Below are 14,952 nucleotides of genomic sequence, written 5' to 3' on the forward strand. Positions count from 1 at the left end.
AACTAGAACTAGAACTGAACTAGAACTGAACTAGAACTGAACTAGAACTGAACTAGAACTGAACTAGAACTGAACTAGAACTGATCTAGAACTGAACTAGAACTGAACTAGAACTGAACTGAACTAGAACTGAACTAGAACTGAACTAGAACTAGAACTGAACTAGAACTGAACTAGAACTGAACTAGAACTGAACTAGAACTGAACTAGAACTGAACTAGAACTGAACTAGAACTGAACTAGAACTGAACTAGAACTGAACTAGAACTGAACTAGAACTGAACTAGAACTGAACTAGAACTGAACTAGAACTGAACTAGAACTGAACTAGAACTGAACTAGAACTGAACTAGAACTGAACTAGAACTGAACTAGAACTGAACTAGAACTGAACTAGAACTGAACTAGAACTGAACTAGAACTGAACTAGAACTGAACTAGAACTGAACTAGAACTGAACTAGAACTGAACTAGAACTGAACTAGAACTGAACTAGAACTGAACTAGAACTGAACTAGAACTGAACTGAACTGAACTAGAACTGAACTGAACTGAACTAGAACTGAACTAGAACTGAACTAGAACTGAACTAGAACTGAACTAGAACTGAACTAGAACTGAACTAGAACTGAACTAGAACTGAACTAGAACTGAACTAGAACTGAACTAGAACTGAACTAGAACTGAACTAGAACTGAACTAGAACTGAACTAGAACTGAACTAGAACTGAACTAGAACTGAACTAGAACTGAACTAGAACTGAACTAGAACTGAACTAGAACTGAACTAGAACTGAACTAGAACTGAACTAGAACTGAACTAGAACTGAACTAGAACTGAACTAGAACTGAACTAGAACTGAACTAGAACTGAACTAGAACTGAACTAGAACTGAACTGAACTAGAACTGAACTAGAACTGAACTAGAACTGAACTAGAACTGAACTAGAACTGAACTAGAACTGAACTAGAACTGAACTAGAACTGAACTAGAACTGAACTAGAACTGAACTAGAACTGAACTAGAACTGAACTAGAACTGAACTAGAACTGAACTAGAACTGAACTAGAACTGATCTAGAACTGAACTAGAACTAAACTGGAACTAAACTAGATCTGAACTAGAACTGAACTAGAACTGAACTAGAACTGAACTAGAACTGAACTTAAGTTGCAATAGTGAAGAGTAGTAATGTTTAATTAATCTGCATTTTAATTCCTACCAATCCACTGATATTAAGAAAATCTTTAATTTTATGCCTCCATTTCATTTTACAATTTCATTTGCAAATAGTGAGATAAAATGCGCAATATTTCCAGCCCCTATAAAAAAATCCTTAATCAATTTCATTTCCTTTTTTTTAATTTTTAATATAGTACAACATTCATTGGAAGCGGAAAAAACATGGTTGCAATGTCAATGCGAACGCTGGGGTCTACGTGAGTATTTTTTTCTTCTTATTATTATGGTTTCTTGTGTTTCTTTCATACATTTATTTTTTCTCACTTCGTTTTTTGTTTTTTTTTTGTATCACAATGAAATTATCTCTTTATTTTTTTAACTTGTGGATATTGTGGTTTATTTATATAAGAATTAAACTTATTAAAACCAACTCACTCACAAAATGATAATTGGTATAAATTTAAATGAAATGAAATTGTGACTAATTAAAAGATTTCATCTCTAGCTGGCTTCAAGCTTTCTCATTGTGTTATTTTTTTCTATTAAACTAAACTAAAACATTTTTTTATGTAATTTTCTCTCACATCATCTTTAATAACAAACTGTCTTTGTCTGTTTTACTAACTTTAGCTATTATATTATTAATCATTAAATCATAACATTTCATATACATTAAAAATCTGAAACGAAAATAGTTGAAATTGGGGTTTTGTTTTTAAGCAATTGGAATGTTAAAGGGGGGTGTGTTAAACGAAATTTTTTATGTTAAAGTTTCTTTATCGATTTTTTTCTATACTTTTTTATATAATTAATAGTTAATATTTTGTTAATTTTTACTTCTTTTATACTTTTTTATATAAAACTTAGACCAGAAATTTTGTTTTAAACTTAATTTGCATAAAAAATATTTCTCTCTCTCTTCTTTTCTTCTTAAACAAAAAAAAAAAAAAACTCTTGATAAAACCCCTAAAAATCTTTGTTGTAATGCTGTTGTAAATTTATTTAAATTGAAAATATACAAAAAAATAAAACAATTTAACGGCACCGCATGTTTATCTAACAAAAAACTATAAAAACAAATAATACCAAACAAAACAACCAACAGTTGCTCAAGAAGAATCACGCTCTACTCCTGCCTTGCTAACAAGTTCGAGCTCTGCTTTGGATAATAGTGTTGTATCATTGGGTGTAACACCCGAACATTCATTTATGGAATCATGTGCTCGACTCTCTGTTTCTTTAGAGGGTCCTGGTCTATTTGCTATGACTTCATCCCCTTTGCCGGCACGCAAACCGGGCAGCAGCTTGCATGCCGAAGACGATGATGATGATATCGATGAAGATGACTATCACAACGATGACAATGATGACGACCATGAAGGCGATGACGATGAAGAAGACAACGATAACAATCATTTCAATCAACACTTTAGGCAACAGCAGCAACAACAACAACATCATCATCACTTTACCCAACAACCATTAGCAAACGCCGACGATGATGATGAAGAGTTTGCCAATGAATTAGATATTTCCAATGGCGGCAATGGTGGCGGCGCTAATGAAAATATAGAAAATCTTTCATACAAAGCTAATTTTCGTACTTGCCAATCCTACTCAAGTGCGGCAGCGACAAGTAAACTAAAATCTCGTTCAGCTGAACAAACGCCAGACAACACATTTACCGATAGCCAGGAAGATGTGGACGATGAAATGACCAATGTGGTAAAAAGACGTTATAAACAAAACAAAAAGAAATCCGCTATTAATAATACTGCACAGATAAGAGTTCAACAGCAGCAACAAAGACGTTTTAGAACGTCAACAACAACAGCAGCAGCAACAACAACAAATACTACTGTATCCCTTAATAAGAGTTTCGAAACAAAAAATTGTGATTTTCTAACGAACGATTACGAATATATAGCAAAACCTAAAATTAATACAACAGCAACAACAAACACAGCATCTAGCTTAACTTTAAAAGCTTTAGCTGTCGATGCTGCCACTGTACAACAATCCAAGAGTCAGGTATGTAGTCGCTGTAAAAGAGGCATACGACATTCGTCTTCATGTTCCTCATCTACGGCTTCTGGTGGTGGTGCTGGTGCTGGTGGTGCCAATGGCAGTGGCATGACTATGGAAGAATTAAGAGCTGTTAATCGTTATGCTGAAAGTACTAAAAGTCTATCCTACTTGCCACAGGTGAGGGATGAATACTTGCTTGCTTCAAGGATTTCGGTATAAATTCCTTTATTTTTTTCATTTGTTTTTTTATTATTATTATTTTCCTAGTTAGTTGTTAGTTATTATAGAATTTATTTATATATTTTTTTTTTGCTAAAATTCTTTAACTCTTTAAAACAACCAAACAAATGTGAGAGCTTTAGTTGAACAAAAAGCTTAGTATTTTAGCTATGCCCGCCCAGTATGTGAGCATGTTTTTTTTCTATTATATTTTAAACTTTAACTAGTTGCAGTTTTAAGCATGTAATTATATCTCAAAGAAAAGCTCTCACCTTATTAATTAAAAAGAAGTATTTTTTATAATAATTTCTTTATTTTTTATATAATTTCTTAAAAAAAACTAAATTAAAAATCCTAACCTAAAAACACTTAACCTTAAAACGAAAAAAACAAAAACAAAACGTACAAATATTTTTATACTACCTAAACAGACACCAATCTAATAAAACGAATATTTTCCCCCCTATTAAAACCTTTACTATATGGAAGGATAATAAAAACCCCTAAACACTCCAATAATTATAACAATCGATACACAAACATGCAAACAACATTTACACACATTTATACTTAATCATTTGGGCATAACATGTAAATTAATTCCAGATGAAAGAAAATAACCCAAGTCAAATCAATATAAGGGCGAATTGAAACAAATTCGTTTGCAAATATTTATAAATTCGTCCAGAATTTGCTTAAAATGCTTTAAAACCATATAAAGGCGAATTTATTAAAATTGGGGCGAATTCATGAAATATTTTGACATTAACAAAAGAGACATTAGTATTAAAGACTAATTTCTTATAATTAATGAATTTACTTTCTGTTAGCTTATTACTACGCCCTAAAGATCTCGGTATATAGCTTTGCCTTAAATTTTTAAGTAAACTAAAATTATAGGATATTCAGAGATGTTAGAAGGTCCCAAACTAGCGCATCTGGTGGAGACTTAGAAAGCTTTAAAAGTTCTTGGGTATAAAAACATTACAAAAATTGAATCTTTTAGTTTAAAGTCTTAAAACTTTGTGTAGAAATATAGGCGGAGGCGTAGACTTCTTAAATCTACAGCTGGTGAGGTCAGTAGGTCCTAAATTAAGACCCCTCTGACATATTAACATTCAAAATGATTGCAAGTTTGCATTTTTTGATTCAATCTCAAAAAATCTTTCATTTTATGGCATCTATTACTTTCGGTTCTTAAAAGCTGAATAAAAATATTGGTCGAACCCTCCGATTTCATAAATCCAAAGGTGATGGAATAAGACATTTCAAAATTGCGATGTTTCGTATTAATAAAAACAGGAATCAATTCAAGGTTCATGTCTTTGATACGATTTCAGTAAAACTCGAGGTGTTTTACTTTGGACTCTGCTGATTCGTTGCCTATATTGGGCATGATCAGAAGACCATCAAATAAAGCTATGCCAACGTATAAACATTATAAACTTTATGTTTTAGGTTTATTTTCATGGTTACTTCTAATACATGATCTAATTTGTGGCCCTCAAAACCTTTTAGATTGGAACATAAACTTTCAATAATAACAAGTAACATACTCCTGTGATGCCCTAGTTTGGGTTAGATTTATAATTTTAGAATTTTATTCATATTTTTTTAAAATCATCTATTTTATCAGTTATTACCGCCCATTTTCTTTTGTCTTGAATTAATTTCTACTTCTATGCCTTAAAACCATCTTTAAACTGTATATTTTTTATTGTTTTGTTTAAAGCACTTTATATTTATATATTTTTTATTTAATTACATATTTTATTTTTTCCCCAATATTTTTAATTTGTTGTACAGCAATTCTTTTTTTGGCAAATTTAATGTTACAGTTTTAATGTCATTTTGAAAATTGTCTTTATTTTTTTTTGCTTAATTTTTTTTTTTTGTTGTATACTTATAAATTTTAATAATAAAAAAAAAATAAATAATTTAAAAAATTTTTGTTATATTTTTTAAGTTGTTGTTAGTTTGTTTTCTTTTTTCTTAATATAAACAAAACACAACTGAATATAAAATAATTCTAGGTTCTGGTTTTATTATTTAAAAATTTTATTTAATACAAAAATTTTACTATTAAATAGTATTTTAATTAAAACCCCAGAACACTAGAGAATTTGAATTTATTTATTTACTTGTATTATTTTAAACACTAATATTATTTGCCTATTTAAAAGTAAATAATAATTAGTAACGAAAATAAAATTTAAAATTTTTTTTATTAAAAAAAAAACTTTTAAATACTTAAAACTTGTACATAAAATAAATACATACATATATATAAATATTTTTTTTAATTCCTAAAGATCTTAAAGATCTAATTAATTTTACTAACTTTAGCTTTTAAATTGACATTTTATTTAATTTTTTTCTTTTGTAATAAGATTTTTTATTTTAAAAAATTAAATAAAAATTTTCCTTTTTTTAATTTAAATTCAACCCAACAACATGTTTTAATTGGTTTTTTAAGTTTGTTTTTAAAAATTTTTTTATTTTTTAATTTTGCAGCACTTTTAATTTTTTTTATTTTATTATTTTTAACCTATTAATCAGTAATTGCCTTTAAATATAAATATATTGGAGTGTTATTTTTAGGAAATATTAAAAAGAATCATGTACTTTGCTGTTTTGTTAACAATTCCCTTTGCCGTTTTGTTTTGTATTGAGATGGCCTGATGTGTTTGTTGTTAATGCTGTTAACAAGTTTTTTTACATCCCCACCATATGTTTGTTGTTTCTTTTATTATTTATTTTCAAAATTCTGTCTAGTTTAGTAAACATTTTTAAATTTTATATATATTAATTTTTTAATTTTCGTAGAGTTTGTATATTTTTTTTTTTATAATTTTTAGTTTCTTTGTTTTTTTGTTTTCTTTCTTTTCTATTTCTAAATTTCACACTTTTCATAATAATAAACAGACAATTAATCATTTTTGTGGTTTGCTTTTGAATGTGTCATCCCGCTGCAGCTTTTTTTTTATTATTTTTTTATATAATTTATTTTTTTTTCTGTATACACTTTAAATATAATAATAAAAAAATAACTTATTAAGAAGAAATACATATGTTTTCTTTGAAAAGCGTTTGTCTATTATTAAACAAAAACTACTTGGAAACTGTTTTATTATTCTGTTTCTTACAATTAAGAAAAGAAAAACTGTTTTATATGGTAATTGGCAATGGCTAGACTCGTCAATAGTTTCGATTAAACTCTATTCTATTTTTAGTCTAGATCCAGTCTTGGATTAAACTCTATCCTTTAGACTATACAGTGTAGAGCTCTTGTTAGTAGTTTACTAAATAGTCTCTACTATAATCGAAAATCTACGCTATAGTGTAGTCTGTGGTCTAGTCTATAGTCTAATCTGTAGTGTAGTCTGTGGTCTAGTCTATAGTGTAGTCTGTTGTCTAGTTTATCGTCTAGTCAATAGTCTAGTCTAAGGTCCATTCTACAGTCTAGTTTATATTAGCCTATTATATAGTCTAGTTTAGTCTAGTCTATAGTCATGCTTATAGTCTATCCGTAGTATAGTCTATAGTCATGCTTATAGTCTATCCGTAGTATAGTCTATAGTCATGCTTATAGTCTATCCGTAGTATAGTCTGCAGTAAAGTCTGTAGTATAGTCTAGTCTACCGTTTGGTCAAAAGTCTAGTTCATAATCTGGTCTATAGTCTAGTCTATAGTCTAGTCTATAGTCTAGTCTATAGTCTAGTCTATAGTCTAGTCTATAGTCTATAGTCTAGTCTATAGTCTAGTCTATAGTCTAGTCTATAGTCTAGTCTATAGTCTAGTCTATAGTCTAGTCTATAGTCTAGTCTATAGTCTAGTCTATAGACTAGTCTTTAGTCTAGTCTATAGACTAGTCTATAGTCTAGTCTATAGTCTAGTCTATAGTCTAGTCTATAGTCTAGTCTATAGTCTAGTCTATAGTCTAGTCTATAGTCTAGTCTATAGTCTAGTCTATAGTCTAGTCTATAGTCTAGTCTATAGTCTAGTCTATAATCTAGTCTATAGTCTAATCTATAGTCTAGTCTATAGTCTAGTCTACAGTCTAGTCTATAGTCTAGTCTATAGTCTAGTCTATAGTTTAGTCTATAGTCTAGTCTATAGTCTAGTCTATAGTCTAGTCTATAGTCTAGTCTATAGTCTAGTCTATAGTCTAGTCTATAGTCTAGTCTATAGTCTAGTCTATAGTCTAGTCTATAGTCTAGTCTATAGTCTAGTCTATAGTCTAGTCTATAGTCTAGTCTATAGTCTAGTCTATAGTCTAGTCTATAGTCTAGTCTATAGTCTAGTCTATAGTCTAGTCTATAGTCTAGTCTATAGTCTAGTCTAGTCTATAGTCTAGTCTATAGTCTAGTCTATAGTCTAGTCTATAGTCTAGTCTATAGTCTAGTCTATAGTCTAGTCTATAATCTAGTCTATAGTCTAGTCTATAGTCTAGTCTATAGTCTAGTCTATAATCTAGTCTATAGTCTAGTCTATAGTCTAGTCTATAGACTAGTTTATAGTTTTTATTCCATTCTTTTGACTATTATAAAACCTAGTTTGAACTAAAGTCGAGTCTATAATCTACACTATAGCTTAAACTATAACCTGTCCTATAGCTTTGGCTATGGTCTAGTCTATAGCCAAAACTATAGTCTAGTTTAAAATCTAATATATAGTCTACTTGATAGTCTCTACTTGTAAAACTATAGTAGTTTTTGTTCTATATAGTCTACGCTTTGATTTTTTTTTTGTATTTTTCCTCTAATCTCTATTTCTCTTTAGACTTCTATCTATTCTTTGTAAATCTCTCTTAATTGCTTAATGTTTAGTTTAATTGTTTCCTGTTACCTTTCACACATTTTCCTACCAACCCCGCCCCTCTAACCAAATATATTTTTAACCAAAAAAATTAATGTAAAGAAATCCTTTTTTACTAAGTTATTTATGTTTCTTTTTTTATTTTTTGTTTTTGGCATTGAAAAAAACTCCCCGTTTATAAAATAAAACTAAAAAAAATAAACAAAATATTTCTCTTAAAATATAAAACAACAACCAAACAATAATCACAACAACATGCTAAATGATAATGGATTTATTACAAAACAAAATCAAAATAAAAACACACTCCTGATGGGCGCTTGACAAAAACAAACCTTTAAAACATATTTCAAAACTCTACACTGAATTTAAAATAACGAAAATGATGCACGCAGGTCCATGAACGTCAAACGGCACGCATGCGTACACGTTCCGAATGGTTTTTAGGTCCCAAAGATGGTGATCTATTGTGTGTACCGCCCAATACCTGCAGTAATTGTTGTCTCTCAGCTGTTAATCTACAAACAGCAGGAAATTATTTAGGCGGTGGTAGTACCCGAGACATGAGACGTATGTTGGATATACAACAACAGCAAAACCAACAACAGCAGCAACATCATCATGTTAACGAAGCTGTTAATACCTCCTTATACCTCTACTACAAACAGCGACAACAACATCAGCAACAATATCAGCAATTACCTTTGCAAAGACAAAGTTTTCATTTGTCACCCGAACACATGGATACCGATGAAAGTTTCGCCTCTTTTACTAGCGGTAGCAATAGTATAAATCAACAAATGAATTTACATTCCATGCAACAGCAACTAACAGCAATCCAACAACAACAACAGCTTCATCAACAGCTACAACCACAATTTAATACACGACAGGCTCAGGAGGGACAAGGATTATTTTTGGATACAAACTATGGTAGATATGATTTTGATGATAAAGATATATTAATTACTACTACTACTACTACAACAACTGATAATCATTTTAATTATAATAACAATAACAACAAACCAGAAAACAATAACAATAAAGATGATTACACTATAAGTAATCGTCAACATTTAATGAAAACCTCTTCTACAACTTCTACTACAACCAATGATATGACTTTACAAACACTTAACACAACACCATTGCCATTATCATCTACAGCCACCAACAACAACAATAACTCATCATCATCAAACGTGTCACTTTATCATTTGCATGCCAACAACAACAGCAACAATCATAATACCAACATACAAATGAAAAATAAAAAATCCTTGCGTAGTCTTAATATTTCACAATATTATTCAACTGAATCTTTATTAAATCCTCATAATATTGATTATGATGAGAAGGAGGATCATGATTTCGATCAAGAATTATTAGAGGAGCCTGGTTCTTCTAAATTATCCTATCAAAGTTCTCGTCTACCTACACCACAACGTGAACGCTTGGATGAAATGCATTTAAACACTTCCCAATATCTTAACTCCACTTTAACTTCCCATAATGCTAATACTATTACCACTACCACCACTACCACCGCTAAAACCACAAATTCCCACCATAATCTTTCCTCTAAAGATGTATTAGATGGAGATATTACTCCCGATGTAGATGATATAGATTATGTAGTTTCCACACATTATCGCCATTCTACACCCATGTTACAACGTCGTCGTTTACGCCAACAACAGGCTTTAAGACGTCAACGTTTACCCTCCAATTCTTCCTCCCTTTATCAATCGTTCAATGCTAGTTTACAAGCACCCATGTCATCTGCCCCTCTGGGCTCTCACAATCGCTTTAGTAATACCCCATCAAATTCCATTAGCAATTATGAAAGCCAGTCAACTTTAACAAGTAGTACTGCTGCTGGTGCAGGTGGTGGCAGTGGTGTTGCTGGTAGTAGTAGCAGTGGTGGTGGCAATAGTAATTTTGTTAGTATTATATTTAATGTTTTAGATTTTCTATTTTAAAATTTTTTTTTGTTATGTTTCCGTTGTTTTTTGTATTGTAAAAATTATAATTATTATTTGTATTATACGTAATTATTATTAACAAACAAAATTTGTTTATTTAAAAATAAAAAGAATAATAGCAGTGAAAAAACACCGTTTTAGGTGTTTGTATTATAAGTTTTATGTTTTATTGTTTTGTATTAAACAAAAAATTGTATTTTTTATGTTAATTGTTGTGTAACGTGTCTGTTCAAGTGCTTTTAATGTGTGTTTTTTTAATTTAAGAATTATTTTATTTACAATTTTATTATTATTATTATTTTTTAAATGTTAAACAAACCTTGGCAAGTGGCAAATGACAGAAATTGGTTTGTTTAGATAACGGAAGGACCATTTCTTTTTAATAATATTTTAGCTTTCACTAAAATTAAATGACAAATACTAAATTATTTAGTATCCAAATTATACTTTACAATTGATTTGCAAGGTATTGTATCAAAATATTATGAAATTTTTCTTATATAATGAAAGGATAACTTCATTTTTAATCTACAATCTCACTAAACTCTTAATAGTTCTTCGTGTTGTCTTGTTTTTAAAGTTAAATTGTAATTTACAAGGTGAAGTTTAGTTAATAATGTCGTCATTTTCAGACTCTTTTTATACACTTCACCTTCGTGAGAAGGGTATATATAAGTTTATCAATCCGTTTGTAATTTCTATAATATAATTTTCGACCCTATAAAGTATATATATTCTGGATCCTTATAAATAGCGGAGTCGATAAAACCATGTCCGCCTGTCTGTCCGTCCGTCTGTCTGTTGAAATCAGTTTTTAGAGGTCCCCAGATATCGGCGAGACTTCAATAATTCAGTTAGACATACTTTCGAGAAGATCGCTATTTAAAATAAGCAAAATCGGTCTATAAATAACGGAGATATGAGCAAAAATCCGAGACAACCTCTGAAAATTTCAACAAAAAAGCCACATTTTTTTCATGCTTTGTTAAAAAAGCAACAACAACACTGTGAATTGGATAAAGATGTACATGTGCGTGTGTAGATGTATTTGGTTTTATTCAGCTGTGTATTTTTATATGTTTGGACGCTGATCTGTTCTCACGAAGGTAAGTGGGTATAACAAGAACAAGGAGATAAAGCAGTAGTAATATGTTGGTAATACAGCTCATATTTGTTTGAGGGTGGTAATGCAGTTTGACGATGGTATTACCTGTTTTAAGTTAAAATATTAGTTCTACCGAAATCATAGTTTTTTTTTTTTCTTTTTTTGTTAATTATGTTTTCTCACTTATAACTTAAGTTTAATTGTAGTCAAAGTATTAAGAGTTTTCGTTAATGGCTAGGAAGGATCATTTCTTTTTTTCACTTTGCAAACATTTCAAAGTTTTTACTTGCTTTTGCCATAAATTTAAGTGGAAATTTCTTATTTCCTAATTGTAATAGACGTTTTGCTTAAAAATTAAACTTGCTGGGAGTTTGTTTAGCGAAAGGGAAGGACAATTTCTTAGCAATTTTGTGTTTTAAAACAAATTGCTTTTATAACTTGCCAGTTTTATATTATTAATCAAATACATTTTGACAAATTTCCTTTTTTAATGGATACTTATTTAAATTAAAAAAAAACTATTATTTTTAAACTTGCCACATTTCTTAAAAAAATTATTTTATTTATACAATAAAACTAGTAATATTATAATTTGAATTTAAAAGCTATTTTTAAACATTTTTTATTTAAAATATATAATTTTAATTTATTTTTTATTATAACTTTTTTAATTTAAACAACTATTTATATATTTATCATATTTGTGTAATAAAAAAATGTTGTAAAAACCAATTAAATTTTTAAAATTTTGTGTTTTTTGTGTGTTGTTAGTTTCATTAATACTTTTGTTAATGTTAAATGTTGTTTGTTTTTCTTGTTTTGTTTTTATAGTAAATTGTTTTTGTTATTAATTAAAAGCATTAACCCCTGCCCCCCCCCCCCCTTAAATAAAAGTAAACAGCATCTCCACTCATCTAAATAAACAAACAAACAATTTCCCCGACTTTATCATAAATTACAGGACATTTTCTACACTTAAGTACAAGTTAAAACTCAAGACCCTTTAACTATTTAAACATACAATATTTTATATAAATAATTTTAACAAAAAAACTAAAAAAAAACATAAACCTAAATGTGTTTTTTTATTTATTTCTCTTTGTTTTTTTTTCTTTCTTTATGGCTTTACTTGTTACTTTTACTCTCTTTTTAAACTTCTAAATGAAAAATTTTGGTTAATTTGTGTTGTAACTCTATTACCGAACTCCAAAATTGCAAACAAATAAACAAAACAACTTGTAAATAAAAACAAACAAACAAAAAAATGCCTGCAACTAAATCCAAACCACCAAAAATTACAAAAAAAAAACAAAATAGTTGGCAACATCCGTTTAAGTAATAGTGCCGAGTCTGTACAATATCCAGCTAGAAGACCCTCAACACGACGCATACTCTTAGGTGCCAATATACCACGACAATATCCTTTACGTTCTTCCTTAAGGCGTCACAAGGAAAAACAAAAGGGTACTAATAATGGCGGCTCTACTAACAACAGCTCAAGACCCAAATCCACAGGAGCTACTGTACACAGCTCAACAACAGCAGCCAGTGCAGTAATAGCAGGAGTGGTAGGAGTAGCAGGAGGCAGTGGCAGTTTTTTAAGCAACTCGAATTCCGAAGGTCTTGCAGCGACCAGTAATGAATGTTGTAATATGGAATCGTCTATAACTTTTAAGCCTCCTAGACTATAAATTTCCTAAATTTAGTATTATTTGTATATAAATAGAATTTAATATATTTTTTTAATACACATTTTTTTATAAAAAAAACTAATTTAATTTTGAAGAAAAAAATTATATATAAAAGTCTGATTTTTAAGTTTTATTTAAACAAAAATTAAATACTTAATTAATAATGTATATTCTAACATTTATTTTGTTTTTTTCTAAATATTCTGTTTATTTATTTGATTAAAAATATTTAAAAAAATGCCAAACTTAAAAAAATAAACCACAAAATTTGTAACAAAAGAAACTCTCAAAACCAGGCAGCTAATTCATAAAAGAAATCACATAAAAACATTTACATTTTTACGTCACTTTAAGGAGTCGAAATTATGATTGGTTTTGGTTCTTATCTTTATAAAAAAAAACTTTAACTAAAATTGTTTTTAAAAAATTTTATAAATTGTTTTTTAAATTAAAAACAAATAGATCTTGATAAGAGAACGTTTCAAGAACGTAAGCATTTTAGTTTGAAAATGGAAATGAAAGCATCAATTCTTGTTTAATGCAAAGTAAAATATGGCTGTATACTGTTTTTAGAATAGAAGGGCGGGAAATGAAGAGACAGTAGGAAAAAACACAGTTAAAGTACCCATGACAATCGGTTCTTCGAAACGAAACGACTTGGAGTTCAATGTACAACGACCAAGGATTGTCAAACCAGCCACAGTCACACAATAACTATTCTAGGTATTCAGGTTGAGTCCTGTTTATTCCTTTGTGTTACCTGTGAAAATAATGAAAAAATAGAAGGGGAAAGAGAAGGAGGAGCATGAGAGTTTACCTACTCTTAACTTACACTTTACTACTTTTCTAATAAAGTTCCAATTTTGATTAATTATTGTACATTGTTAAAAACTAAAATACTGCAAGGATTTGCTTTGAGAACCGAAGGACCATTTCCTCTTTTTTTTAGTTTTCTTGTGTATTTTTAAAGTTTTTTTTGAAAAATAGTTGTAAAACTAACAAAACATATAAGGATGACAAGGATCAAAACTTCTATTAGTTTACAATTTGTTTTTGTTTCTGTACACATAAACAATTATTCTAAATAATTGTTTTTAATTAAAATCTATTTGTTTTAAAAATTTTCAAATATTTTCTTTTTCAAATAACAATTATAAATAACCAGTTACTGTTTTATGTAAAAATATAAAGTTTTTTATTTTGTTTAACTTTTAATATTGTTAATTATTGAAAACAGTTTTTAGTTTTTTTTTTCAACTTTAGATATCACTGAGCTAAAATATCTGTAAACAAAACAATCGTTAAATTATAAAAGAAAAAAATAAAAATAAAAATTCCAAAAAATGTATAAACCAAATAAAATCTTAAAAAGGAACAACTAACTATTCCAAGTAAAATAGCATTTATTTCAATTATTTATTTTTTTATACAAATAAAATTTAATAAAAAACAAAAACAACCTCGTTTAAACGTAATATTATTAAAACATATTATTAAACTTTAAAAACAAACAAATTAAATTTAAAATTTAAAAGAAAACGATATTAAATGTTGTCTATGTCTAAAATAATTAAAAAAAATAAAAACAATTTTATAAATGTTGTTATTCCTTAAAAAGAAACTTTAATTTTTTTTAATTTTTTATATGTTCTATAAAAAATATATATATAAATGGTTCCAAAATTTTAACTACATACATATTTATAACGTATAAGTAAATTAAAAAATAAAAAATAAAGAAAAATAAAAAACAAAATTTAACACCAAATATTTATAAAACAAAATTAGTTTATAATAAAAAAAAATAATTAATAAAACAGGAAAAAATATTATATTATATTAGTTTTTAATTAAATATTTTTATGCTAACTTTATTCCTTATTAAATAAAAATTCTCTTAAAACCCCCCCGTTTAAAAA

The 14,952-nt window shown here is 28.4% G+C and overlaps 1 protein-coding gene across 12 annotated transcripts in view; it reads left to right on the forward strand.

The window, feature by feature from the left end:
* LOC111679891 (rho GTPase-activating protein 20) overlaps window positions 1-13,153 on the forward strand; it is a 33,233-nt gene extending 20,080 nt beyond the window's left edge. Inside the window, exons 4-7 of one of the 12 annotated variants that reach the window (XM_046951067.1) lie at window positions 1,379-1,441; window positions 2,290-3,425; window positions 8,645-9,182; window positions 12,660-13,153. In XM_046951067.1, coding sequence (XP_046807023.1) covers window positions 1,379-1,441; window positions 2,290-3,425; window positions 8,645-9,182; window positions 12,660-13,033 — 2,111 coding nt within the window. In that variant the 3' untranslated portion in view covers window positions 13,034-13,153. Of the gene's footprint in view, window positions 1-1,378; window positions 1,442-2,289; window positions 3,426-6,032; window positions 6,201-6,356; window positions 6,477-8,644; window positions 10,235-12,659 lie in introns of those variants that run through there. The other 11 variants (XM_046951064.1, XM_046951069.1, XM_046951070.1 and 8 more) reach the window with 11 other exon arrangements.
* Window positions 13,154-14,952: the final 1,799 nt, after the last annotated feature.

Source organism: Lucilia cuprina, chromosome 5 (assembly GCF_022045245.1).
Source record: "Lucilia cuprina isolate Lc7/37 chromosome 5, ASM2204524v1, whole genome shotgun sequence".
Classification (NCBI taxonomy): Eukaryota; Metazoa; Arthropoda; class Insecta; order Diptera; family Calliphoridae; genus Lucilia; species Lucilia cuprina.